The sequence below is a fragment of the Rattus norvegicus genome, chromosome 8 (genome assembly GCF_036323735.1).
Source record: "Rattus norvegicus strain BN/NHsdMcwi chromosome 8, GRCr8, whole genome shotgun sequence".
NCBI classification, from domain to species: domain Eukaryota; kingdom Metazoa; phylum Chordata; class Mammalia; order Rodentia; family Muridae; genus Rattus; species Rattus norvegicus.
Window position 1 is genome coordinate 54,974,715 of NC_086026.1, and position 22,035 is coordinate 54,996,749.

Below are 22,035 nucleotides of genomic sequence, written 5' to 3' on the forward strand. Positions count from 1 at the left end.
TGTGGTGAGGAAGGGAGCAAGAGGTAGGGAAGTGAGGCCTGGACACTCACCCTCACACCCGCAGGGCAGGGCTAAGGTGTGGACACCAGAACCCAGAATCCTCTATTTCTTATAGCCTGGACACCGCCCCGTTCCCTATGAAGTATGGCAGAAATGTGTTGGCTGCTTCTGCCTGGATTGCAGGCTGGGCCTTCCTCCTTCCTCCAAAGAGAGATGAGAGAGGGTCCAAAAGCAGCAGGGGTTTGTGGGGAGTGACAGCCAGGAGCAGGGAACCCACACTACCTCACGTGCTTCTGCAGTCTCTGACTCTGTGTCTGTAACTGGTCCACTTGGGACTCGAGCTCCACCCGCCGGACCCGCAGGTCATCGATGGCCCTGCGTAGCTGCTGCTTCGACTCCAGCAGGTGTGTGTGCTCTTTCTTTGCTTCCTCCAGGTGCCGACGGGTGGCTGTGGCTTCCTGGGGCAGAGGGAGAGAGGATACCCGCAGACCCAGTGAGGAGAAGGTGAGGTGCAGGCGGCATCAGAGGTGTGGGAGGCAGAAAGCTAGAGCCCCTGAAGCCACCGTCTCCGGGATCTGGGGTCTCCCACCACAGTGCCACTTCCTGAGGCTTGAAAGTCAGATTCACTGGGTAGCATGATACTGGCCAACACAGTATTAGAACCCCAGGGCCCTGGACAAGACAGGTGAACAGAGGGACAAAGGAAAGGGGAAGAGCAGGCGCACAGACCTCCTTCTCCAGAGCAGCCTGCCTCTGCGCGTCCAGGAGCAGCTGCTTCTCTTTCCGCATGTTCTCCTCCTGAGGGGAGACAGGCCCCGGGCTGACTGCAGACCCCAAGACTGAGGTGGAGCCTGCCCTCTGTGCTCCACTCCCCTCCCCAGGGTAAGGTAGATCTCTAGGCATCATCCACCCTCACCTGAACATTCAACTGAGCCAGTCTGGCCTTGACATCTTTAGTTCTAGATGAGAGTTCCGCCTCTAAATCTTGTAATTTCCTTTCCTGGCAGAGGTAAGGTAAACAGAAAGACGTGGGTGTAGAGAGGGTGAAAGGTGTTCATTGAGGGACAGGAGGAAGATCCAGAAGCCGGCATGCCACACCCCAAAGTCTAAGCCGGACTTTGGCCTGCTGCCTCTTTCCCTGCCCTTGCGGCCTCCCGTGTACCCAATGGGACAGGGTGACATGAACCTGCCCACCCCCAAAGATGTAAATGGGCTGGCCTCTCCTTTCAAACACTAGGCCTACTCTGAGCAAGGCTCAGAAAACAAGGAGCAAAGAGACCCTGAAGCATAGACGTGGCTAGGGTAAGATCTCAATCCTAAAAGGTGTCAGAGTCTGCCCTACAATTCTTGGGGCAGCGCACATGGCTTCCTACCCTGCAATGGAAGTGTCTAAGCACCACCCCATCTCCCAGGCCCTCACTTGATCCCGGTGTCGGCGCCTCAGGTCTTCAAGCTGCTGGTCCTGCTCCTGCCTCACGCTCTCTAACTCTCGCTCATGGGCCCTTCGCAGGCGCTCCAGCTCTCCAGTCAGGTGCCCCAGGAGGTCGGCCCGCTGCTTTCTCTCCTGAAAAGATCGTGGAGTCACCGGTGGGAACCCACAGTGGTTCCTTACACCCCAAAATCAGTCTCCACAACTCCTGCTGTGTCAGTGAGTCAGATCAATGAAGGTCAGCATAAGCTCCCCCAAAGTAGCTTTTAGAGGAGACCCAGAATGCCTGCCTGCTCTCTCTGTGGAGCTAGAACCAACACAGACCAGATGTCTCCCTTAGGGAGACCGCCTCTCCTTCTGATGCATGCTCTACGGCTTCTCCATCAAGAGAGGCCACTGGGCATTTTCTCTGGTCTTCAATAATGATGGAATGAAGGCATGCAGCTAAATTTTGTCCTGAGAGTGCTGTTTCTACCCTGAAAGATTGGACAAGGAGTCTGGATTCCAGGCACCGGAGCAGGAGCCCAATGGTCTCCCACAGGCTGCACTGTACTAAATGCTAACTGCTACCACTGCCCACTATTCGCCCTCAACCCCAAGTTGAGCCAGGGTTCACTTGCGACATGAAACATTCCCACCTCTAGACCAAAGAAGATGGGTCATAAGACAGTTGCTGTTATTGCCTGCCAAGCTGACAGAGCCTGGAATCACCCAGGCATCAGGGTTGAGCTCTGCGAGAGATTTTCTAGATATGGGTTGGCTGAGGTGGGGAGACCCATGCTCTACATGGGCAGCACCCTTCCAAGGGTTGGGGGGGGGGTCTCAGACCACCTAAAAACAAGAAGTGGAGTCGAGTGTCCATTCCTGGCTGAGGACACGAAGTGACCAGCTGTGTCGTGCTCTGCCACCAGGCCTTCCCCACCGTAATAAGAGTACAGTTTCAAACAGTGCCGCCCTTCCTTCCCCAAGCTGCTTCTGACAGGCAGTCTGTCACAGCAGCAGCAGCAATAAATAATACCCAGCTCTTGTTTGGCTCCTGTCAGTCTCTTCCTTGGTGTCCTGAAATTCCATGCACCCTGGTGACATGGTTTTGGGGTGACTGAACCAGAAGGCTGGGAGTCCCACAATTTGGGAAGGTGGCCTAAAGTCCCCTGGCCTCAGTGCCTGGGTCTCTAAAATGAAGATAATAATAGCACGCGTTCCCCAAGGCTGCCATGAGGACTGAATGCTAAGGAGCTCAGAGTGGCCCCCAGCGCCGAGTAACACCTTAGTTTCAACCAGCAATCATTATGATTTTTTTTTTTTTTAAGAGCAGCCACTGTGGGCGGTCGAGCAACCCTTGCCGGGGAACCAGGGTTTCTCAAGCTTCGGGCGGAAAAAGCTGAACAAGGCCTTGTTGTCGCAGGGAGCCAGACAGGTAAGTCTCCCCTAACCCCTTTCCTGACCTCATCCTCTCCCCGGGTCTTGACAGCCAGCTGAGAAGGACCCTGGCTGCTGTGCCTATGCTGTGCATGCTGGGCGGAGGCTACCTCAGCTTCATATCGCTCTCTGGCTTCAGCCATCTCTTGCCAGTGCTCCTCCTTCATCTTGTCCATCTTCCTCTCATGCTCCCTCTCCACCTCCTGGCGCTTGTCTCGAAGGAGGCTGCTGAGCTGTAAGGGGGACACAGAAGAAACACGGTTTGCAGGGCCTGAAGATCTTACGCATGTAGTGTCCCTACCCACAAGCACACACATAGCACCAAAGCACGCATACATACGTCTGAATGATTGCCGCTCGGTACCCCTCCCTAAGACACAGGGCCCTAAGGAGCAGCAAAGGTTCTGGCCCTGAGGGACTAGAGGCCGAGTGGAGACTAGATGGCGCAGCAGCAGACCTTAGCAGGGGCGACAGAGACCGGCACTCACCTCCTGCTCATACTCGATCACCTGATGAACCTTCTGGTGAGTTCTCTGCTCAGCCCGCCCAAGGCTCTCCTGTAACTGGGCCTCCTCTTTCTGCTGAGCTCCCTCTATTTTCTTCTGGAGGTTGGAGATCACCTAAGGAGATGCCAGTGCATACAAGGAAATGTGGCCCTCAGAATGGGGTGCACAGATTCAGCACCCAGCCCAGCATCCTGGGGAAGTGGGGAGGATGGGGAGGGGAGGAAGCTTACTCCCTACAGGCCAAGGGTGGGGCTGAACTCTTGTGCCAGCATGAAGGGGCCCAAGGCCCCAGGCTCTGCCCCATCAGACCAGGCCACCCTCTTCTCACCTCCCGGTGTTTGGCTTCCAGTGAGGAACAGAGCTGCTCCAGCTCAGTGCTGTGCTTCTTCTCCAGGCCTGCCACTGCCTGAGGAGAAGCAGAGGGCCTGTGAGAGAAGCCTCAGAGACCAGGGCCAGTTCCTAGGCTGGGTAGAATCAGCTTCCCTCCCTGCACCCCACCTGGAGGCTAACCCCTCATGCCGTGTCAGGGAGACAGTCTTCCCTCAGCTCACTCACTTCTCTCCTCTCTCCTTCCAGCTGCTCCCTCAGCTGCAGCAGAGTGGCCTCCTTCTCCGCCTCCTTCTCTGCCCTCAAGGCTGCCTGTGCACTCCTCTCCTCTGCCTCCAGCTGCTCCCTCAGCTGCTCCAGAGCCCGCCTGCTTTTCTGTTCCAAGCTGGCCCTTTCAGCTTTCTGGAGGGTCTCTGCCTCTTCTCGAAGCCTCTGTAGGGCAGTCTGTTGCTCGGCTCTGGGCAGACGGAATGGAATGGGAACAGGCCCGTGCACCCGGGTCCTTGGTCCAGGCGGCTCCCAGTGTACACTCACCTAATTTGGTTCTCAAATGCTTCTGTACTGGACTGCACCTGGGCCCGGAGGCAGGCCAGCCTCTGGCTTTCCTCCTCTCTAATCTGAGTCTCCTCTTCCTTCTCCTCCTCCTCAGCGGCTTTCTGTAACTGTGTTTTCAGGAGGCTGAGGGAAAAGGACAGGCAGGCTGGTGAGAGAGATCACAGAGGTCTTTCTTGTATCCAAGGGCCCGTGCTACTCAGACTCTGAGAGCCTCGCAGCCTACCTACAAACCACTCTTGGTATTAAAGATCAGTCAACCTCTCATCCACGTTGGTTCCTTATAGACCTGAACTCCATCTACCTTCTGCCACAGGAAGCAAATGGCAGGCTGCTTGGTCCTAGACTGCTCTACACCTACAGGTCATCCTCCTGGACATAGTATCCACTCAAGGAAGGTTACAACCACCCCAGCCAGTCTTTCGCCCCATCCCTTGCTCCTTGGTCATTAAACCCTATCCCAGGCATACCAGTAGCATCGCCTTCTCCAGACTCACAGTCCTTTGCTTTGTCTGTTGACCATTGCTCATGCTGGTTCTTCAGCCCAGAACTCCACTCTTCTATCTGACAAAACCATACTCATTGCCCGATACACAAGTTCATCAGTTTACACTTCCCCTCACCATCTGCACGTGGGCCTTTCTTAGCACAAGCTGCCATGCATCATGGTGCCTTATAACTGATCTGTTCTATCTACGTTCCTTCCAAGGCACAGAATTTTTTCAAAGCAAGACTCCTGCCTCCTTTTGGGAAAGGGGACAGGGTCTCGTGGAACCTAGGCTGGCTTCAGACTTCCTCTGTAGCCAAAAAGTAGCCTTAACTCCTGATCCTTCTGCCTTCACCTCCCGAGTGCTTACACAACGCCTGGCTGTGAGTCTTTTGTATCAAGCACTGAATGTTGTAACTGGCACGAAATGGTATTCAGTCAAAGTGCTGGGTCTGTGCAGTATCACCCAGCCCCAAACGCTGAGTAAGCCTTAAAAGTCCATGAGAGGCACCTTGATCTGATCGATGGCAGCCATCATTTCTCCTGAAGCGAATATATCTGTGCCTTTACAAACTATATCTTTCTTGGGTAACTCCTCACATAGACCCCAAAACACTAGGGAAGCATGCAGTGCACCCGGGATGCCCAACCCTGAGAAAAGCAGGATTCACAAGACGACCTCTTTGCAAAGGTCTGTAGTGAATTCCAGAGACAAAACAGATTTAGACTCTTTGCTCTTCTCTGCTCTGCTCTCGTGCCCTCTTCCCCTTTGTCCCTTCCCTCCACGTGCTCATGGCCGGTCTCTGGTCCTCCCCTCTTCCACTCTTCTCTCATTAAACCTCTCCACATGGGGAGAGGGGGAAAAGATTTAGAATTATTTCCTATTTCAAGTGATTTACACCACTGGGGGAGAAAAAAACCTGAGCAAAATGCAAATTCTTCCTCTTGGTTTCCCCAAAATCCCTGTCTTTTTTTTTTTCCTGTGGCAAAATTTACACAGCTAACATTGGACATGGGGGCTAACAGAGACTTTAGAGTAATTCAAGCCTCTCGTCTTACACCTAATAAAACAAAAGGACAAGGGCCTGTCTGTCTTCCCATTCCACTTCAAGGAGGAGGACCCACACCCACGAAAATATGTGTGGAAAGAAAAATTGGGGTCTTGAAGTAAACTGCTTCAAAGAGAGCCAGGTAAGGCTCTTACCCACAGAGAAATCATTCAGTCATGATTGGCTAGACAAGAAATACCATTTAAGAAGCAATTACCATGTTCTAGGCCTTGAGGCAGTTCTAGTCTTCCAGCACCCTGGTCTCTGCCACCACAAACTCTGAGCTCTTAGGAGAGGCTTCAAGGGGGCTGTATTTTAAGGTAAGCTATTTGGCTACTGCCCTTATCTTTAGTTGGCACAAAGAAGATAGTCTTCAGGGACCCATGAAGTTTTAGAGAGGGTGGTGCTGGATCAGAGCGCCTATGTTGGGCTCATGAACTGAACCCTGACCTCCCACTACGTAGGTGACGGTTTTCTGGTTTGTATCTTCAAAATTAAGCATAGATTTGCTATCTATGGTCTAAAATAGTAACTCTCAGCCACTCTTGGATGTTGAAAAGGACAGGATGTGGTATTAAACTGTCAAGTCAACGTGGTTCTGAAGCACCTTTAGTTCAGGCTACAACATGCTGCTTATGACCATCTTGGTAGCCATTTTCCCTTTTTTTCTGAGGAGAACTCTGCTGGCTAACGAACCACCTTTCCAGTGTCCCTTGTCATCAAGGAAGCCAAGTCACAGATGCTTTCTTGGGTACTCAACACAATACCGGCTCAAGTTTCTGGGTGAGGTTTCTATGAGCCACTTTGTGAGGCTGTGGGCATCCCAGTGGGGTGCCCCTCAACCCCCAAGCCCCTCCACAGGAAAGAAACAGACCTGAGGGACTTCTCCTTTTGCTGGTAAAGCCAGTGCTCCTCCTCTTTCTCCTCCTTCTCCTCCTCCTCTTCCTCTTCCTCCTCCTCCTCTTTTTCTTCCTTCTCTTCTTCCTCCCCCTCCTCTTCCTTCTCCTCCTCCTCCTCTTCTTCCTTCTCCTCCTCTTCTTCTTCCTCCTTCTCCTCCTCTTCTTCCTCCTTCTCCTCCTCCTCTTCCTCTCGACACAGCCTCTCTTCCAGCTGCTGCAGCTTCTCTTTCTGCAATTCCAGCAGCAACCTGTGGTCTTCCTCCAGTTCCTGGGTCACTCCCTCTTCTATGCCCTTCAGTACAGCCTCTGAGAACTGCTTTTGAGGAGCTGCAGGCTCTGCAGTTTGCCTGTGTGAGGGAGAGGGAGGCTGACCACTGCAGTGTTAGTGCCCACCAAGGTCCCACAGGTCCAGAACTGGCAGAGGAGAACAAAGTTCTGTCCCTCAGGGGTCCTCCCATGGAATGGCTTGCATTCCTGTTCCCACGTCCCCACTCAAGTTCTGCCTGTTAGTTAAGGCTCATTTCAGAAACAGGTCCCGGAGTCTGTTTTCTACCTCCCAAACCAAGCAGAGGGCAAGGCAATGCAGAAGATGCTACAAAGCTCCCTCCCCGCCTTGCTACCAAAGGAGCCAGGTGCTTTCCTGAGCCAACCATGATGGAAGATTTTCATCAGCTCAGGGTTAAGTTAGTGTCTGAAAACGGATGAGAAACTCTGAGCTAGCACAGGTACACAGAGAACTGTTAAGAAGGCGACAATGACAGCCATTTACTATGTGTCTAGAACAGTGGTTCTTGATCCATGGGGGCCACATACCCAATACCTTGCATATCAGATATTTACATTACGACACATAAGAGTAGCAAAATTGAAGTTATGAAGGAGCAACAAAAATAACTTAATGATTGTGGGTCAGCACAATGGGAGGAACTATATTAACAGGCTGAAGCATTAGCAAGGTTGAGAACTACTGGTCTAGGGAGTCTGGAGGACTAAAGACAATCTCTAAATACCAGCGACGACTGTGAGCCATGAAAGCAGTCTCAGGGCAAAGTGCTTCAGTTCCTTAAAGGCCAGGAGGTGTATGCACTCCCAGTCCCTAAGCCTCCCATCCCAACTGGCCTCAGCACAGAACACCCCTCTTGCCCAGTGCCATGGCTCCACCTGGCAGGAATCCATGGGCAGGACCTGAATCCAAGAACCATGGGAGAGCCCAACGGGGGAGCTGCCCTGCCAGGCTGCAGGCTCTGAAATCCCCTCTCTGCAGCTCAGCAAGAGAGCAGACAGAAGGCAGCAGGAGGGGACAGATCAGAATGGTGACAAATCTCACTGCCCACCCTCCACACCCCCACAAAGACTAGCAAGAGGAAGAGAAAAAAGGCTAGTGACATCCCAGAAATGTCATCGATACCGGTGCCTCCCTATCCCTAAGATCGGAACCCAGAAAACAACCCTGAACCACGCCGTCAATTCTCAGCTCCCAACTCCATCCCCTCACTCCTTCCACATCCCGGCTTCCTGAGTCCCCTGACACAGCCCATCTGATGGCAGATATAGCAACATGGCTGCTACCTCCTCTGAGAATATTGCCCTCCACAAGAGCCTCCCCTCCAAGCTCTCTGCCTCATCAACCTTCCAACTCATTTCCAACCCTGGCAGAAAGCATTTTTCTCTCCCAACGACAGTACCTTTTAACGTCTGCCTCCCTTGTGGGCTGCAGAGCTCTGTGGAGCCCTAGGGACAGATGCTGCCGGGAGCTGAGACAGCAGACCACACGTGCCCAGGCTATCCACACCAGGGAACCTGCCTGCACACCTGACAACCAGGCAAAGGAGGCTGTTGCCTGCCTCCCTGGTTTAAAGACTCGGTTATGCTGAACGCCTTGCTTAGCTCTAAAGCACTGAATGATGCCTGAAAGATCTAACAGGATGGTGAGGGCCCTCGAAGAAGTAGGTCTGGTTTCAGGCCAACCGTTCAGGTATCAGTCTCAGTGAGACCTAGTTTCCAGGCATGGGAGGTAGTGGGGAGCCCAGTCATTTCAGGCTGGCCACCAAGTAGCTCAAAGATCAATAGGGGTAAGCAGGGTGGGAAAGTGAGGGGTGGGGGCTTACTACTGCTAAGCTAGAGAGCCAGACACACACACACACACACACACACACACACACACACACACACACACACACATCCCTGCCACTCTCTGCAGTAGTACTAGGGATCAAACTAGGACCTTGCATCTGCTAGGCAAATACATGCTCTACAACTTAGCTGCACAGACAAGATGTGGCCTGAATTCCATTTACTAGTCTGCAAATGTTCACAAAAGATGCAGACATCATGAAGTTTGCCACCTAGCCCTTCAGACTCAGCTGCCACAAGTTAAACTCAAGAAAAGCAGTGCAGGCACCTAGAGGAGCCAGGAGGGTCAGTCAGGTGTCGGAGACCCCAGAAGGCGTATCGCTGAGGCAGGCACTGAGTAGCCAAGGTACCTGGAGAGGAGCCAGCTAAGCCTCTGGCCCCGCCCCCAGAGGGCCTGGTCCCACCCCCTGCCCGCTGCCTAGCTCCTCCTCTGAGCCAGGTCAACTCCTGTCCTCAGGAACAGCAAGCACCCTGACCTGCGGTGCCAGCCTCCCAGGGGACCCGAGAAAGCCATATATTTGTCACCGTAGGACAGCTCACTGTCGGAAAAAAAATAAAAATAAAAAAATGTGGCTGCCTTGTTTCTCTGTGACTCCAGCAGGGTGAGGATGAAGAAGACACAAAGGCCTCAGTGGCCTGGGCGGCTCTCAGTGAGTCAGCCTCAGAAAAACTGTCTGCTCGACAGCCCTGGGTCCTTTGTAGGCCTCATTCACCTGGGGAAACCAACAAACGCCAGAGCCTGGCACAGCTACCTCAGACCTGAGGGTCAAGGCAAGGCCCTGGAGAGCAAGTCTGCTCAGTCTGTGACTCCAACAAATCACCCTCCCCCACCCAAGCCCCCATTTCCTTTCTAGAACATTCCTTACTTGCTTTAGGAGAAAACTAGGGCTTGGAGGAGGAGAGAGCGTGCCTCTCCTGGTTCCTGCTAAATGAGCCCCAGGGTTCCCCTCACCCACCCTCAGACCTTAGGTCCTGGCCCGTGCTCCAAGGACCTGAGCTAAGTCCAGGCAAGGGTTAGTGATGGCTAGTGGAACTCACAAAGCTGCATAGACAGCACCAAGGACAACCCACCCTTCACCCCACTTCTTGCCACCACTCAAGGGGAATGGGCATTCACGCAGTCCATACACTGGAAGACAGGACACACACATAAAACTGGCCCTTACACCTCTGGAGAGACAGGTGAGCTGGGACTGACTTCTACTTTCTCCTCGGTCTCCTCAGCCTCCTGCTGCCCAAGGCCCAGCTCCTCGGCCTGGGAGTGTTTTTCCTCAGCCCTCTCAGGGAAAGCAGGTGGGCTCAGGACCTGCTCCCTTGCAAGCAATAAAGAAGCAATCGTGTTAGAGCCGGTAGGGAGGGAAGGGCCTAGCTTAGAGCCTACTGGAGTTAAAGAGCTGTGATGGGAGACAAGGAGGGAAGCCCCAGGGAAACTCCCCCGCCTCGCTCCCCCATTCTCCTCCCTCCCAGCCCCTTCTCAAGTCATCTGAAGTGAAGGTCAGGCATTCCCGCCCACATGGCAAGAAAGATGGCCCCATCACCCTAGAAACACTTCGCACGGCACACAGCAGGTGTTCAATGGGTGCTGTTGATTGAACACTGCCACAGCTCTGCTTCCCCTGGGGCTCATTCCAACTCTGAGTTTTTTTTTTTTTAAAGATTTATTATTTATTATATATGAGTACACTGTAGCTGTCTTCAGATACACCAGAAGAGGGCATCGGATCTCTTTACAGATGGTTGTGAGCCACCATGTGGTTGCTGGGAATTGAACTCATGACCTCTGGAAGAGCAGTCGGGTGCTCTTAACCGCTGAGCCATCTCTCCAGCCCCCAACTCTGAGTCTTAAGACCAAGACCTTCCTCTTGCCAGGGGAACAGAGGCCCTGGCAAACACACCCTGAGCTCTGGACCAGGCTGAGACAGAAAGGTTCTTCTACGCAGCTTCTGAAGGTCCAGGGGCCCTGTACTTCCCTCTGACTCAGCCCCCGGACAAAGCAGTGCTCCAGCTCAGTTTGTATGAGGCTAGAGGTGAGCTTATGCCTGGTGGGGAGATGCTGGTGAGAACAGAGCTGAAAGGCGTCCCCTAGCAGGAATGGAGTAGCCAGGGCAACAGTAAAGTCTGCCCTGGCAGGAGTCACACTCTTATTTAAGACTTCCTATGGATCCTCCAACCAGACTGGCTCCCCTAACTTCAGTTGTAGATGGAGGACTATGAAGAAGCAGGTTTGCCACCTCCAGGGACCCTCCTTCCTCATCCTTACCTCTGGAGGAAGGACAGTGGGGCGGGGCTGGCTACAGAGTCCTTCCCAGGCTGTCCCTCAGGCTGTCCCTCCAGGGTCCGCAGAGGCCCCTCCTCAGTAGCCTGGCTGTGAAGGGTACTCCGGGGCTGTTCCCTGGGCAGAAATGGGGAAGAAACCTGGTCAGAGCAGCCAGAGGAGCGAGCAGGGCGAGGCCTTCACTTGGAAAGCTGGAATCAAATGTAGAGGGCATGGGCATGGTGGGTACCAGCCCCGCCCCCAGCTGCACAGGGGATGCCGCCCCCCACACCCACAGAGGTCCAGACACAGCAGCCACACATGCAGCAGGTCAGCCTCTCCCTCTCAGCTCCCTCCTGCAGGGTTACAACTGTGCTCGGCTGTATTTGCCGGGTCCAGCAGCTGAACACCTTCACATCAACGTCTCTTCTCAGAATTCACCATCACCGGGGCCAGGGAGGGATGAAAGAATTAAGGGGAGATGGGGAAAGGAAGGGCTAGAGAGATAGAGCATGCCCTGTCCTTCCGAGGACCTGAGTTCAAGTCCCAGCCCCTGTGTCAGACTGAGTCAACTGCCTGTCATTTCAGCTCCAGGAGATCTGACACCTCTGGCCTCTGTGGACACTCACACTCATGAGTGTACATGCACAAACACACAGAGACATATACATACACACACTTAAAAAAATCAAACAAGTTTGTTGTTGTCGTTGTTGTTTTGTTGTTGTCGTTGTTGTTTAAAATGGTAAAAAGAAAAGTTGGAGAGATAACTCGGTCACCATCTGTAACTCCAGTCCCAGGGGATCCAACATCCTCTGCTGACCCGCCTCAGGCACCAAGCACACACATGGTGCATAGTTCATACACGCAGGCAAAGCATTCAAACGCATAAAATAAATGTAAAAGATGAAATAAAAATAAAAATCTGTGTGAAGAGGAGGTGCCAGACTCCGGGGGTCAGATGATAGCCAACACAGAAGCATTACTGAATTCACCATAGAAGGAAGCACGCAGACCGCTTTCTCAGACCCAAGCAGAGATGGCGACTACCCTTCATTTTCTTGGGTGGTAGCCCTTCTCCTTTTATGGGATGAGGCTGGGGGAAAACACACCACACACACACACACACACACACACACACACACACACACACACACACACACACAGTCTGCGCAGCCAACTCTACCATCAAAGGAAGGAGCCCAGCTCAGAACACCGAGCTTCAGTACTAAGAACATGGCTCTCTGGACCTCCGACAGGCCACTTCAGCCCTGGCTCACGGCCAGATAGACACAGCTTAGTCGACCTAATCCAGTAAGGAGGACAGAGCCCTGGACTAATCAGAGCCATGTGCAAAGTCCTGCCAAGTGACACTTCACAATCCTGTCAAAGCACACTGCCACAGGCAGGGTCCATCCTGCCCACCTTCCACCCCACCTCCCACCCCACCTCCAGCCCCTGCCACATAAACACACCCTGGACAGCCAGACAGCCAGGTCGCCACCTGTCTTCCAGCAGTCATAAGGACCAGGGATTCCACCCAAGCCCACACCCTCCTGAGATGCACAACCTCCCACTATACCTCTCTGAGACTTGGGTGTGCTTGCTCTGTGGTTCACTTCTGCTGGACCTGCTGTCATCTTGCTCTTCTTGGCCTAACCCCTGGGCCTGAAAGCAAGAAGTCAGGGAAGAAGTGCTTTAGGGAGCTCTGTGGTGCAAGGGTCTCATCCCGCTGAGTCAAATGGTCAGCGGGCACACTAGGGAACCTCGGGAGAGGACCGGGGCTGCTGAGGCCCAGGGCAGGTCTGTCTGTAGAATGAGGCTTCCTAAGCTCTAGCTGAGCCCACGACCCACAGCTGGAACAGGAGATAAATAAATATGGTCACTCTATACATAGATAAGAGCCAGAAACAGGGGGAGGGGGGACTCTAAGAACCTGGCCTGCTGCCTGGAGCCTGCGCTGCTAGCCGCAAAGAGAAGGCAATGATCTCTGTGAACACCCTAAAATCACTGAGGCCTGGGTCAACTAGGTCGTGGCACAGAGGTATCAAAATAAAATGGTTAGACCAAAGGCAATGGGCAAGCACATCAGGAAGGAAGAATTCTGAACCACCAGGATCTAGCTGGAACAGGGGAAGCTATGCCCCAAACCTGAGGGCACCATCTGACTCCCTGAGGGAGAGAGCAACATCCCTTCCACAGCTCCACTCCAGGACATGAATCCCATCACAGACAATGAGCTCCCTCCGCTCCACCCCCAACCCTCCAAGTCTGGTATTACAGCATCCGTTTGAAAATAAACTCCCAAATCTTATTCACATCTTGAGTATCTAGGCAGATTTAGAAAGCTGGTTTAAAAAAAAAGAGGCAATTTTTTTGTATGATTCCAAATATTTTGTAAAGAAACAAAAGGGTGAAATCGGTGTGGAGATGCACTCTTTGTTCCAGAATGTCCAGCCTTCAGGAGAACCCCCTTCCCCTCAACTGTGTAGGTAAAGCATGCCTCCCAGGGCTTCAGTAAGGGTGAAATGTCCTACACGTGAACTCAGCTTCTACCTCAAGAAGGAGGGCTATAACGCCAGCCTCTCCTCTGTCATCTCCCTCAGCCTAAGATGGGGAGAAAAGAAAAGCCCTGCGCCAGCCCCAGGCCCCACTCTGGGACTGGGCCCTCCTAACAGGAGCACAGCCTACTCTGGGACTCAGGTTCACTGGGAGAGGAGGGGAAGGAGAGAGATCACTGTCTTCCCCAGTGGGGGTCCAGCCCTGGTCCCCCTCATACAGACACCTCGCCTCCGGCCACCTGAAACCCAGCAGTTGCTCTGACTCTGACATCTGGGTGGTTAACCAAGGGCTGGGCTTGCGCTAAAACCCAAGCTTCCCCAGATCACATTACAACTAGCAATGCATCTGTGAGTAAGTACGTCTCGGAGCCTGGGGCCCAAGGGCTCCTGAGGCTGCCATTCCTCACTGCATAGGCCTGGACAGAGCCCTGGCCACACAACGACCCGCAAGCACACGCTCCCCAGCCCACCTCGTCTTCCTCCTAGTGCTTCATCCATGCATCTTCCCTACAAAGCACCCAAGATCTCCCTCTTATTTTCATGTTCTCAAAGAAGAAGGGACCACACAGACTGACTGGACTTCGCCAACTGAAATGTAAGTCACAGAGCAGGGTGACTGCAATGCAAACTCAAGGTGAGCCCACAGCCACAGAGGACTCCGGGACTGTGAGGACAGAGAGGCAGACTGGAGCTTGCCACAGACCTCACCATTCTGTCTGTTCCCTTCTTGTTTCCCACCCTGTACTTCTGCAACAAACTGAAGCAGCTCCTGACACAGAAGGGATAACGCGGGGAAAGCCACACGGTGGGTCCTCAGAGTAGTTGTACTTGCCCCCTAGAACTTTTGCCCCAGAAAAAGAAGAAAGGACCCCAGTGAGGGACGTGTGTGGTGGCATTCTGTGGAAAGGAGATTGAAACAAGCACACGCCGAGCCTCTGGCCCACCTAACTGCTCAGGCCCCGGGACCCCAGCCTTACCCCTGCTCTGAGTTTTGGTTTTAAGATCTAGTCCCAAGGTGGAAGCAGGAGGATTTCAAGTTTAACTTAGAGGGTTATTTTTTCAAGGGCAGGGTCCAGGGTGCTGAGGGAGAGCGGAGTAGCAGAGGACCTGCCTTAGATTCAGCATCCAACGTGGAAGGGAGGGAGACTGTTATCGTGACTGTGCTTATAGTTTCAAAGGAATACATGTGGTAAAATGCATCAAACCTTTCTCTCTAAAAATGCAGTTTATTGTATGTATGAATTGTTTCTGGTGCTGGGGATGGAATCCAGGGTTTCACACATGTACTCTACCAAGCTACGTCCCCCACTCCCCCATCTTCAAAAATAATTCTGAGATGAATAAAACCCAGTATAACTTAATCCCAAGGTCCTCTCTATTCCTAGCCTTGGGAGCCTTCGGATTAAAGGGAAGGAGGCTACAGCCCCAGAGGACCACAAAGACGACTGCACCTATGGTTCCGTGCTATGAGGCAGCTATGTCCTCCGGCAGCCCCGCCCTTCCACACCCTGAGGACGGGAGACAGCTGCAGGCTGAGCCCTGTCAGAGGCACAGCATCAGCCGGAGTATCTCGTACCACCTGCACTCCAACACACTGGCTGAAATATGAATTAGAACTTCCTCTGTCAGGATTGGCTGCCAACAGGTGGTGTGCCACTGAGAACTAAATCCAAGCCGTGTCACAGAACCTACCCTGCCCTATGGACCTGGCAGCTCCCTAGTTTCTTGTCACCAAAGGGGCTTCACAGTGCAGCTGCTCCAAGCCCTCCCTCCCGAACCTTATCTGTCCTTGTCCCTGCCTACACATCCTCAGCACTTCACACAGGGGTATCCAAGGTCTATCCGGGTCCTGGTAATGGGGGGCGTTATCCAGAAAGGCACCAACCAGACCTGAGAGGAGTGTGTGGGGCCAAATGTAATCTGAAAGCACTGTGTATCCTTAGGGTACTTGTGTGCATCCCACCAAGGGCTCCCAGGATGGGTTCACACCAAATATCCTGTTGTTTCACCTAGCAGATCCCCATTCACTCAAAACCAGCTGCTCCCTAAAACCCACAGAGACCGGGTACCAGATTCCCTCTTCTAGCAGCCCACGGAGGAGAAAGACAAGCGCCCTGACTTAAGCTCCTTTAGGACAGCACCTGTGCTTCAGGCAACCCCCCCGGGTGGAGACCGAGAAGACAGACAAAACACGGTAAAAGCAAAGTATGAATCCTGGGAGAAGAGAGGGGACAAGGCAACTCCTCCAAACAGACACCAGAACTGGACCTCAGAGCATAGAGAAGAAAGTTCAGGGGTAAAAGGAGAAGCAGTGGGCCTGGCAGGGAAGACACACGGTGCAGCGTGTGCAGACTGGTGAGGCGAGTGGCAGAGCCAGCAGCTGGGTGACAGAGGCAGAACGGGGGTGGGATGGGTGGGCAGGTGGTCAACCATCAGTTGTTGAATGAAAAAACGGACACATGGCAGGAATGGGTCAGTGCACAGCAGCAAAACAAAGCAATCATGGCCAGAAGCCCCACCAGAGGCAAGTGTCTGGAGAGAGAGAATGTCCAGAGGTCCACACTGTGACAGGCAGGGGTCACTGATGGGTCACTCCTGTAAGTAACTGCCAGGGAGAGTGAAGCTGTAGCCCAGACCACTCAGACTCACCTCCCAGTGGCCTCCACCCAAGGCCGGAGAAGGCATGTTACCATCCAGGAGATGCTCCGAGACCCGGCCACGAAGACCGATGTCCTGCAGGCGGTGGAGATGAGAAGTGAGTTCGACCTTGGCATGGCCAGTGCCTGCCAACCCTTCAGAAAGGTTTTCACTGTGTCCCAGGCACCGAGCTCAACACTGTGACATCTAAGTTCTCCAAGCAGGCAAGATGATGAGAGGCAGGGTCAAAACATCGCTGCAGACCCTGAGCGGACACTGTGGAGAACCACTGAAAACCCTTCTGACTTTTCTGTAGGTTTTGTATTTTTCATAATAAAATTACAGACAAAAATAACCCCCCAAGATTGACATGCTCGTGCTCTGTGGACCAAGCCGCAGGCTGGGGAGGGAGGACACGTCATTTGGCCCGGGACAAAAAGCTGCTAACAAGGGGGCTGCAGGTGAGATGAGGCCTGGGCCTGACTCTTTCCATGACACAGGCTGAACAGCATGGCTCTTCCCAGCTGTCTCCCCACTCCCCTCTCATCCTATGCCCAAGCCGGCATACCCCAACCCATGGGTGGCTTGGAAGTTGAGATTCAATGGACTCCTTCCAGCTCATTCCTCCCCTCTTCTCATAGGTGGCCCCCTCTCTAGACAATGGGACTCATCAGCAGTGCTCTGCCCACAGAGTCCTCTTGGGGACACACAGCAGATGCCCACACCAAACCCAATTCCTCGCTGCCCTTCGGCTGCCACAGGACCACACCATACCCCTCCTGAGCGTGAGATCCCCGCTGGGCTGAGTGAAGGACTGCTTTCCAACTGGATTCTAACAGGGACAGTTCTGTCATCGGCCTGATGGATGGCGGGGTGCCCAGGCAAGGTCTGGTCCTGCTGGGTGCCCAGGCAAGGTCTGGTCCTGCTGGGTGCCCAGGCAAGGTCTGGTCCTGCTATCTCCAGTTTCCTCCCTCCACACCCCATAGTGAGGGAGAATGTGGATGGCCACAAGCAGCTCACGGTGGCAGCTTTCGAAGGACCAGGCCATTTGTTTCCAAGAGTTCCGTGACACACAGTTATCCATCAGTGTCAAGTGTCTGGTTTGGTAGGGTTTCTGTTGTTCTGTTCTGGGGTTTGGATGGGCATTTTGTTTCATTTCGAGCTTTTCATTTTGTTTTGTTTTTACCAATATTTTTTTTTCTTTTTGCTTACCTTTCTAGCCTTTCTAGTTTGTGGGGTTGTCTTGGATTATGATATTTTCCCTTCAGTTTGATTTCTACCCCAATCTAACGCAGCTGCCATCTGCTTCCAAAGCCCGTGTGGCTCAGTGTGCATTCCTCTGCACCCCTATCTTCTCTGTTCATCCCTGACCCTCTTCCACTAATCCCTTCGCTTACACCCTCCTCCTCTGAGCAGATGGAGGGGACACGCAGGGGAAACAATGGGCCAAAAGGAGCCAAATCTTCCCTCGAAGACTTCAGGCTTGACAAATGGACTTGAGACCTAGCAGGCTGGACGGAAGGTCCAGGAAAAAGGAAATCACGAACAGCCTGGCAGTGCAGGATAAAAACCTTGACTTTCAGCGTGGCTCAGGGGACCACCAATAGCCTGGAGGCCCTAGGCAGCTCAGGTGGCCTTTAGACAAGTCACACAAAAGAAGAGCACTGGCACTAGCTTGTTGCAGTGTCTAAGAGTAGACTCGCAGCTCTGTGACAAACCGACGAGGTGGGCAGCGGTGCCCCTGCCTACTGAGCTGAGAAACTGGAACTCACAGGAGCTGATTCTGATCCCAGCCGTGTGACCACTGGTAAAGTACCTCTCTGGGAAAAAAGAAAAGCCAAGCTCTTACACACCACCCAGCTGAACCTCACTGCAACTCACCAGGCGGAGGAAAGACTTCGGGCCAGAAGTTCCGGACTCTGAGTGCTGGGGGTCTTTCAAGTGTTCATGGATTCCTGACTCCTGCAGGGACAAATCACAGAGAAAGACCCCCACTGTTCAGGGCTGCTGCCCACAGAACTCCCATCAGGCCATGGGGCTGACATTGAACTGAGCCCAAGATGAATATCTGCTCATTTTGAAAACTAACAGTCAGGAGACTGGAGAGATAGCTCAGTGGTTAAGAGCACTGACTGCTCTTCCTTTGGTCCTGAGTTCAATTCCCAGCAACCACATGGTGGCTCACAACCATCTGTAATGGGATCTGATGCCCTCTTCTGTCACACAAGCATGAAAATAGAGCACTCATATACATACATACATACATACATATATACATACATACATACATACATACATACATACATACATACATACATTAAAAAAAACCTAACATATGCAAACACCTACACAAGAACAGGGCTAGGTTCTTATGCTGATAGTGGACAAACACAGCCCAGATCAGATTTGCAGGATTTAGGTAGAACAAGAGAGTAAAGAATAGTGGAGACAGGAAGTCAGCAGCATACATGTTTAATGCTATCTTAAAAAATTCAGTGTATCTTAATGTGTATACATGCTCATGTATATGCAGAGTGTGAAAGTGTGTGTGTGTGTATTTAGGTATATATGTCTGTATGTGTGTGTGTGTGTGTGTGTGTGTATGTGTGTGTTTTAGGTATATGCATTTGATTATTATGTAATCTACGGATGTAACTGCTTGCATATTTGGGATTGGAACACCAATTGTCATAGAAATGGATGAGACGAGTCATTCGATAACCTACTTGTCCATGCTGGTGCAGAACACTCACTGTGGTAGCCCTCACCCCAACCCTATGCCAACAACACACACACATGCACACAAGCATGCACACACCCCTACCCTTTCTCTATAGGAACTCAGACTATAGCAAACCAAGACAACACAGGGGTGGCAGGAAGCGATGAGGAGAAACAAGCACAAACATCTCGCTTGGAGTGCCGATGGGAAAGCACATTTGTGCTCGAGTCCCCCCAGTACCAGCAGCTCTGCGATTTCATTCACCATTTTACTGCCTGCTGGGTCTAGGCATATTTGTCACAATTAAGGGCTCTGGCTGATGCTGACAGCTGAGTGCAGCCCCAGACTCAGTAAAACAGACATGGGGGGGGGGGCAGGAGTTGGGGGAGGGGTGGTGGAGACAGCAGCAGGTTGGGGGGAGGGGCTTACTTCACTGGCATCTGAGGCGCTCTCCTCCAGGGCAGAAGGCTCCTTTGGCTCCTTGGCTGCACTGTCCTCCCTGGAAGCCTCCTCTTCTGCCTCCACTGGGTCCTCTTCCTGCTCCTTCTTAGAGACCCTGTTAGGCTGATCACCTCCAGGGTCCAACCCAGGAGCCGCCGGACTTGAGGAAGCCTTGGGATTGCTACTCTGGCTTTCTTTCTGTGGGTTCCAGAGACTTGCCCCTCTCCCTTGGGACTTGCTGACATTGGCACTGCCCACACTACTGTCTGCACCCTGGCTGAACAGCTTGCCAGGGGTTGGGGGGCGATCGTCATCTGAGTCAAGAGAAACATCCTTCTTGTCTGGCTGGCTGGTTCTTGGAGACTCCTGAGGAGCAAAGACAATGTCAGAAAGGAGCCGAAGTTTAGACACTGACACAAGAGAGTGGCCATTCCTTGACTCTCAGTTGACCTGCTTGAGCACTGACCCAAATATGTTATCCCACATGACTCTGTGTATGTGTGTGCGTGCGTGCGTGCGTGCATGTGCGTGTCCTCACAAGTGCGTGTGGAAACCAGAGGTTGACATCTGGTGTCTTCCTCAGTTGCTCAGAGATATGACCTCTCATTGAATCTGGAGCTCACCAATTTGGTCAGACTATCTGGCCAGCATGCTCTAGGGATCCACCTTCTCTCTGCTCCCACCACTGGGGTTACAAAGGTACGCTGCTATACCTGGATTTTTAAACGAGTGCCAGGGATCAGAACTCATGCCCACAGACTTACACAGCGGGCACTGTACTGTCTCCCTGGCACTCCCAAACAGTTTTTTTAAAAAAAAAGTATTGTTTTAATTATGTGGGGAGCGGGGCATGGGGTATTTGCATGTGAGTACAGGTGTCTGTAGAGGCCAGAAGCATTGGATCTTACTGGAACTAGAATTATGGGCAGTTGTGAACACCCAATATGGGTACAGGGAGCTGAACTCAGGTGCTGGGCAAAGGCAGTGTGCACTTTAAGTTTCGTGAGCCATCTCTTAGCCACCCAGATAGCTTTGTGAAACACAGACTGCTGCCCCTTGACCCATATCCAGGTAAACAGAATGGAAAGTTCTATGGTAGTATAGACATATCCTACCGGACAACTGTCCATGATGGGCTTAGAAATTACCACAACTCTGCCATCATCTGCCACATCCTCAAGCCCCACCAGCCAAACCCTCAAACCTCAGGAGCCGATATTTACTCAGAATGGTGATAGACACCATGCAAGAGAACAATAGCAAAGACTGGAACTTTCACTTTTCACCTTTCAAAGACAGAGAGGGTCAATGTAAGAAGGGTACCCCTCCTCCCCAAGTCTCCCCGCACAAGCCAGCAAGCCCATAGACAGCGTCTTCTGTTCAGGAATCTCAGCCTGGGGTCTCTGAGAAGCCTATGTGCAGATGGCACTGGCTGGGTAGGAAACCAGGGAGAGGTGACAAAGGAGAAAGGGACTGCAGAACAGACACAAGTCCATCGGCTGTGACAGAGAGAGAAAGAGGAGCATGTTTTGGGAAAAAAACAAAACAAAACAAGCTAAGTCAAGCAGAGTGCTCAAGCGGGCTGCCATCAGAGAAGTCCCACATCAGGGAGGAAAGGCCCTGTTTCCAAACACACTAGAAGGAACAGGAAAGACAAAAGGCCCAGTAGCTGGCAGCTGTCAATCTTCTAAACTGCTTTGGCTGGGTCTCCTGAAGGGAGAGCTAAGCTTTGTACCTAACACAGTGACCACACCCTGTTTTTTACAGACAGACTCACTAGTAAAAACCCGACGTTTCTGCTAAATTCTTCACAGAGTTGACCAAAGTAGAGACAGAAAGTCTTCCCTCAGAAACACAGCCAGTGCTCTCTCCTGGGCCCGAGCTCAGAACCCGCTTCCAGAAAACCAACTGCACTGGCACTCAGGCTGCCGGGCTGAATGACACCTGAGAGGGCTTTTTAAGGCTTCCTGATTCCCTATCCTGAAGATTAAGACAAAGAGCATATGGTTTAGATCTGAAGTGTCCTCCAAGAAGGCTCCTGTGATGGAGGTTTGCCTCAGGGGGGCATTACTGAGAGTGAGTGGAGCTTTCAGGACCTAGGACCTAATGGGAGGCCCAGGGGCGTGCCCTGGAAAGAGGCCAAGGGACCTCACACCTTCAACTCCTTGCTTGTTGGCTTATGATGCCACCAGGTCCTGCCATGATACTCTGCCTTACCAGGACACAGAACAAGGAGGTGCTAATCAATCGCAGCCTTCAACGTCAAAACTGCGGGCAGATGTCAGCATTTTCTAATACGACTTGAGGTTCAATTCGGATAATCCACTGTGGTGGTGGGAAGCTGAACATCCCAGGGCGAGTCAGCAGCTACAGGAGAAGGCTTCCCCATGCATCTGCTGTTCTAGGACAGTATCTGTTGCAGCCAAAGACAGAGCCACAGCAGGTCTGGCAGCCAACTGACTGCCAACCCAGGCTCCCAAGGAACGCTGACGGGAGGCAGGACGTGCAATTTCAACCAAATTATTTGACTATTGTGCCTCAGTTTCTTCCTCTTTAATGCAAGGATCCAAGGAATGCCTACCTTACAGGGCTGCTTGGAGGGTTAGAAAAAACTAACCC

General features: G+C 52.5%; 1 protein-coding gene across 6 annotated transcripts in view; it reads right to left on the reverse strand.

The window, feature by feature from the left end:
- Positions 1-22,035, reverse strand: part of Cep164 (centrosomal protein 164) — a 63,644-nt gene that overhangs the window by 7,094 nt on the left and 34,515 nt on the right. For 3 of the 6 annotated variants that reach the window (XM_039082355.2, XM_039082353.2, XM_039082351.2), the window contains 16 exons: positions 19,405-19,782; positions 18,135-18,215; positions 16,266-16,349; positions 12,638-12,723; positions 11,062-11,193; positions 9,968-10,114; positions 6,644-7,015; positions 4,216-4,359; positions 3,910-4,138; positions 3,683-3,760; positions 3,337-3,468; positions 2,959-3,081; positions 1,421-1,564; positions 917-1,000; positions 730-798; positions 283-458 (listed from right to left, as the gene is read on the reverse strand). In XM_039082355.2, coding sequence (XP_038938283.1) covers positions 283-458; positions 730-798; positions 917-1,000; positions 1,421-1,564; positions 2,959-3,081; positions 3,337-3,468; positions 3,683-3,760; positions 3,910-4,138; positions 4,216-4,359; positions 6,644-7,015; positions 9,968-10,114; positions 11,062-11,193; positions 12,638-12,723; positions 16,266-16,349; positions 18,135-18,215; positions 19,405-19,782 — 2,459 coding nt within the window. The remainder of the gene's footprint in view (positions 1-282; positions 459-729; positions 799-916; positions 1,001-1,420; positions 1,565-2,958; positions 3,082-3,336; positions 3,469-3,682; positions 3,761-3,909; positions 4,139-4,215; positions 4,360-6,643; positions 7,016-9,967; positions 10,115-11,061; positions 11,194-12,637; positions 12,724-16,265; positions 16,350-18,134; positions 18,216-19,404; positions 19,783-22,035) is intronic. The other 3 variants (XM_039082354.2, NM_001427257.1, XM_039082352.2) reach the window with 2 other exon arrangements.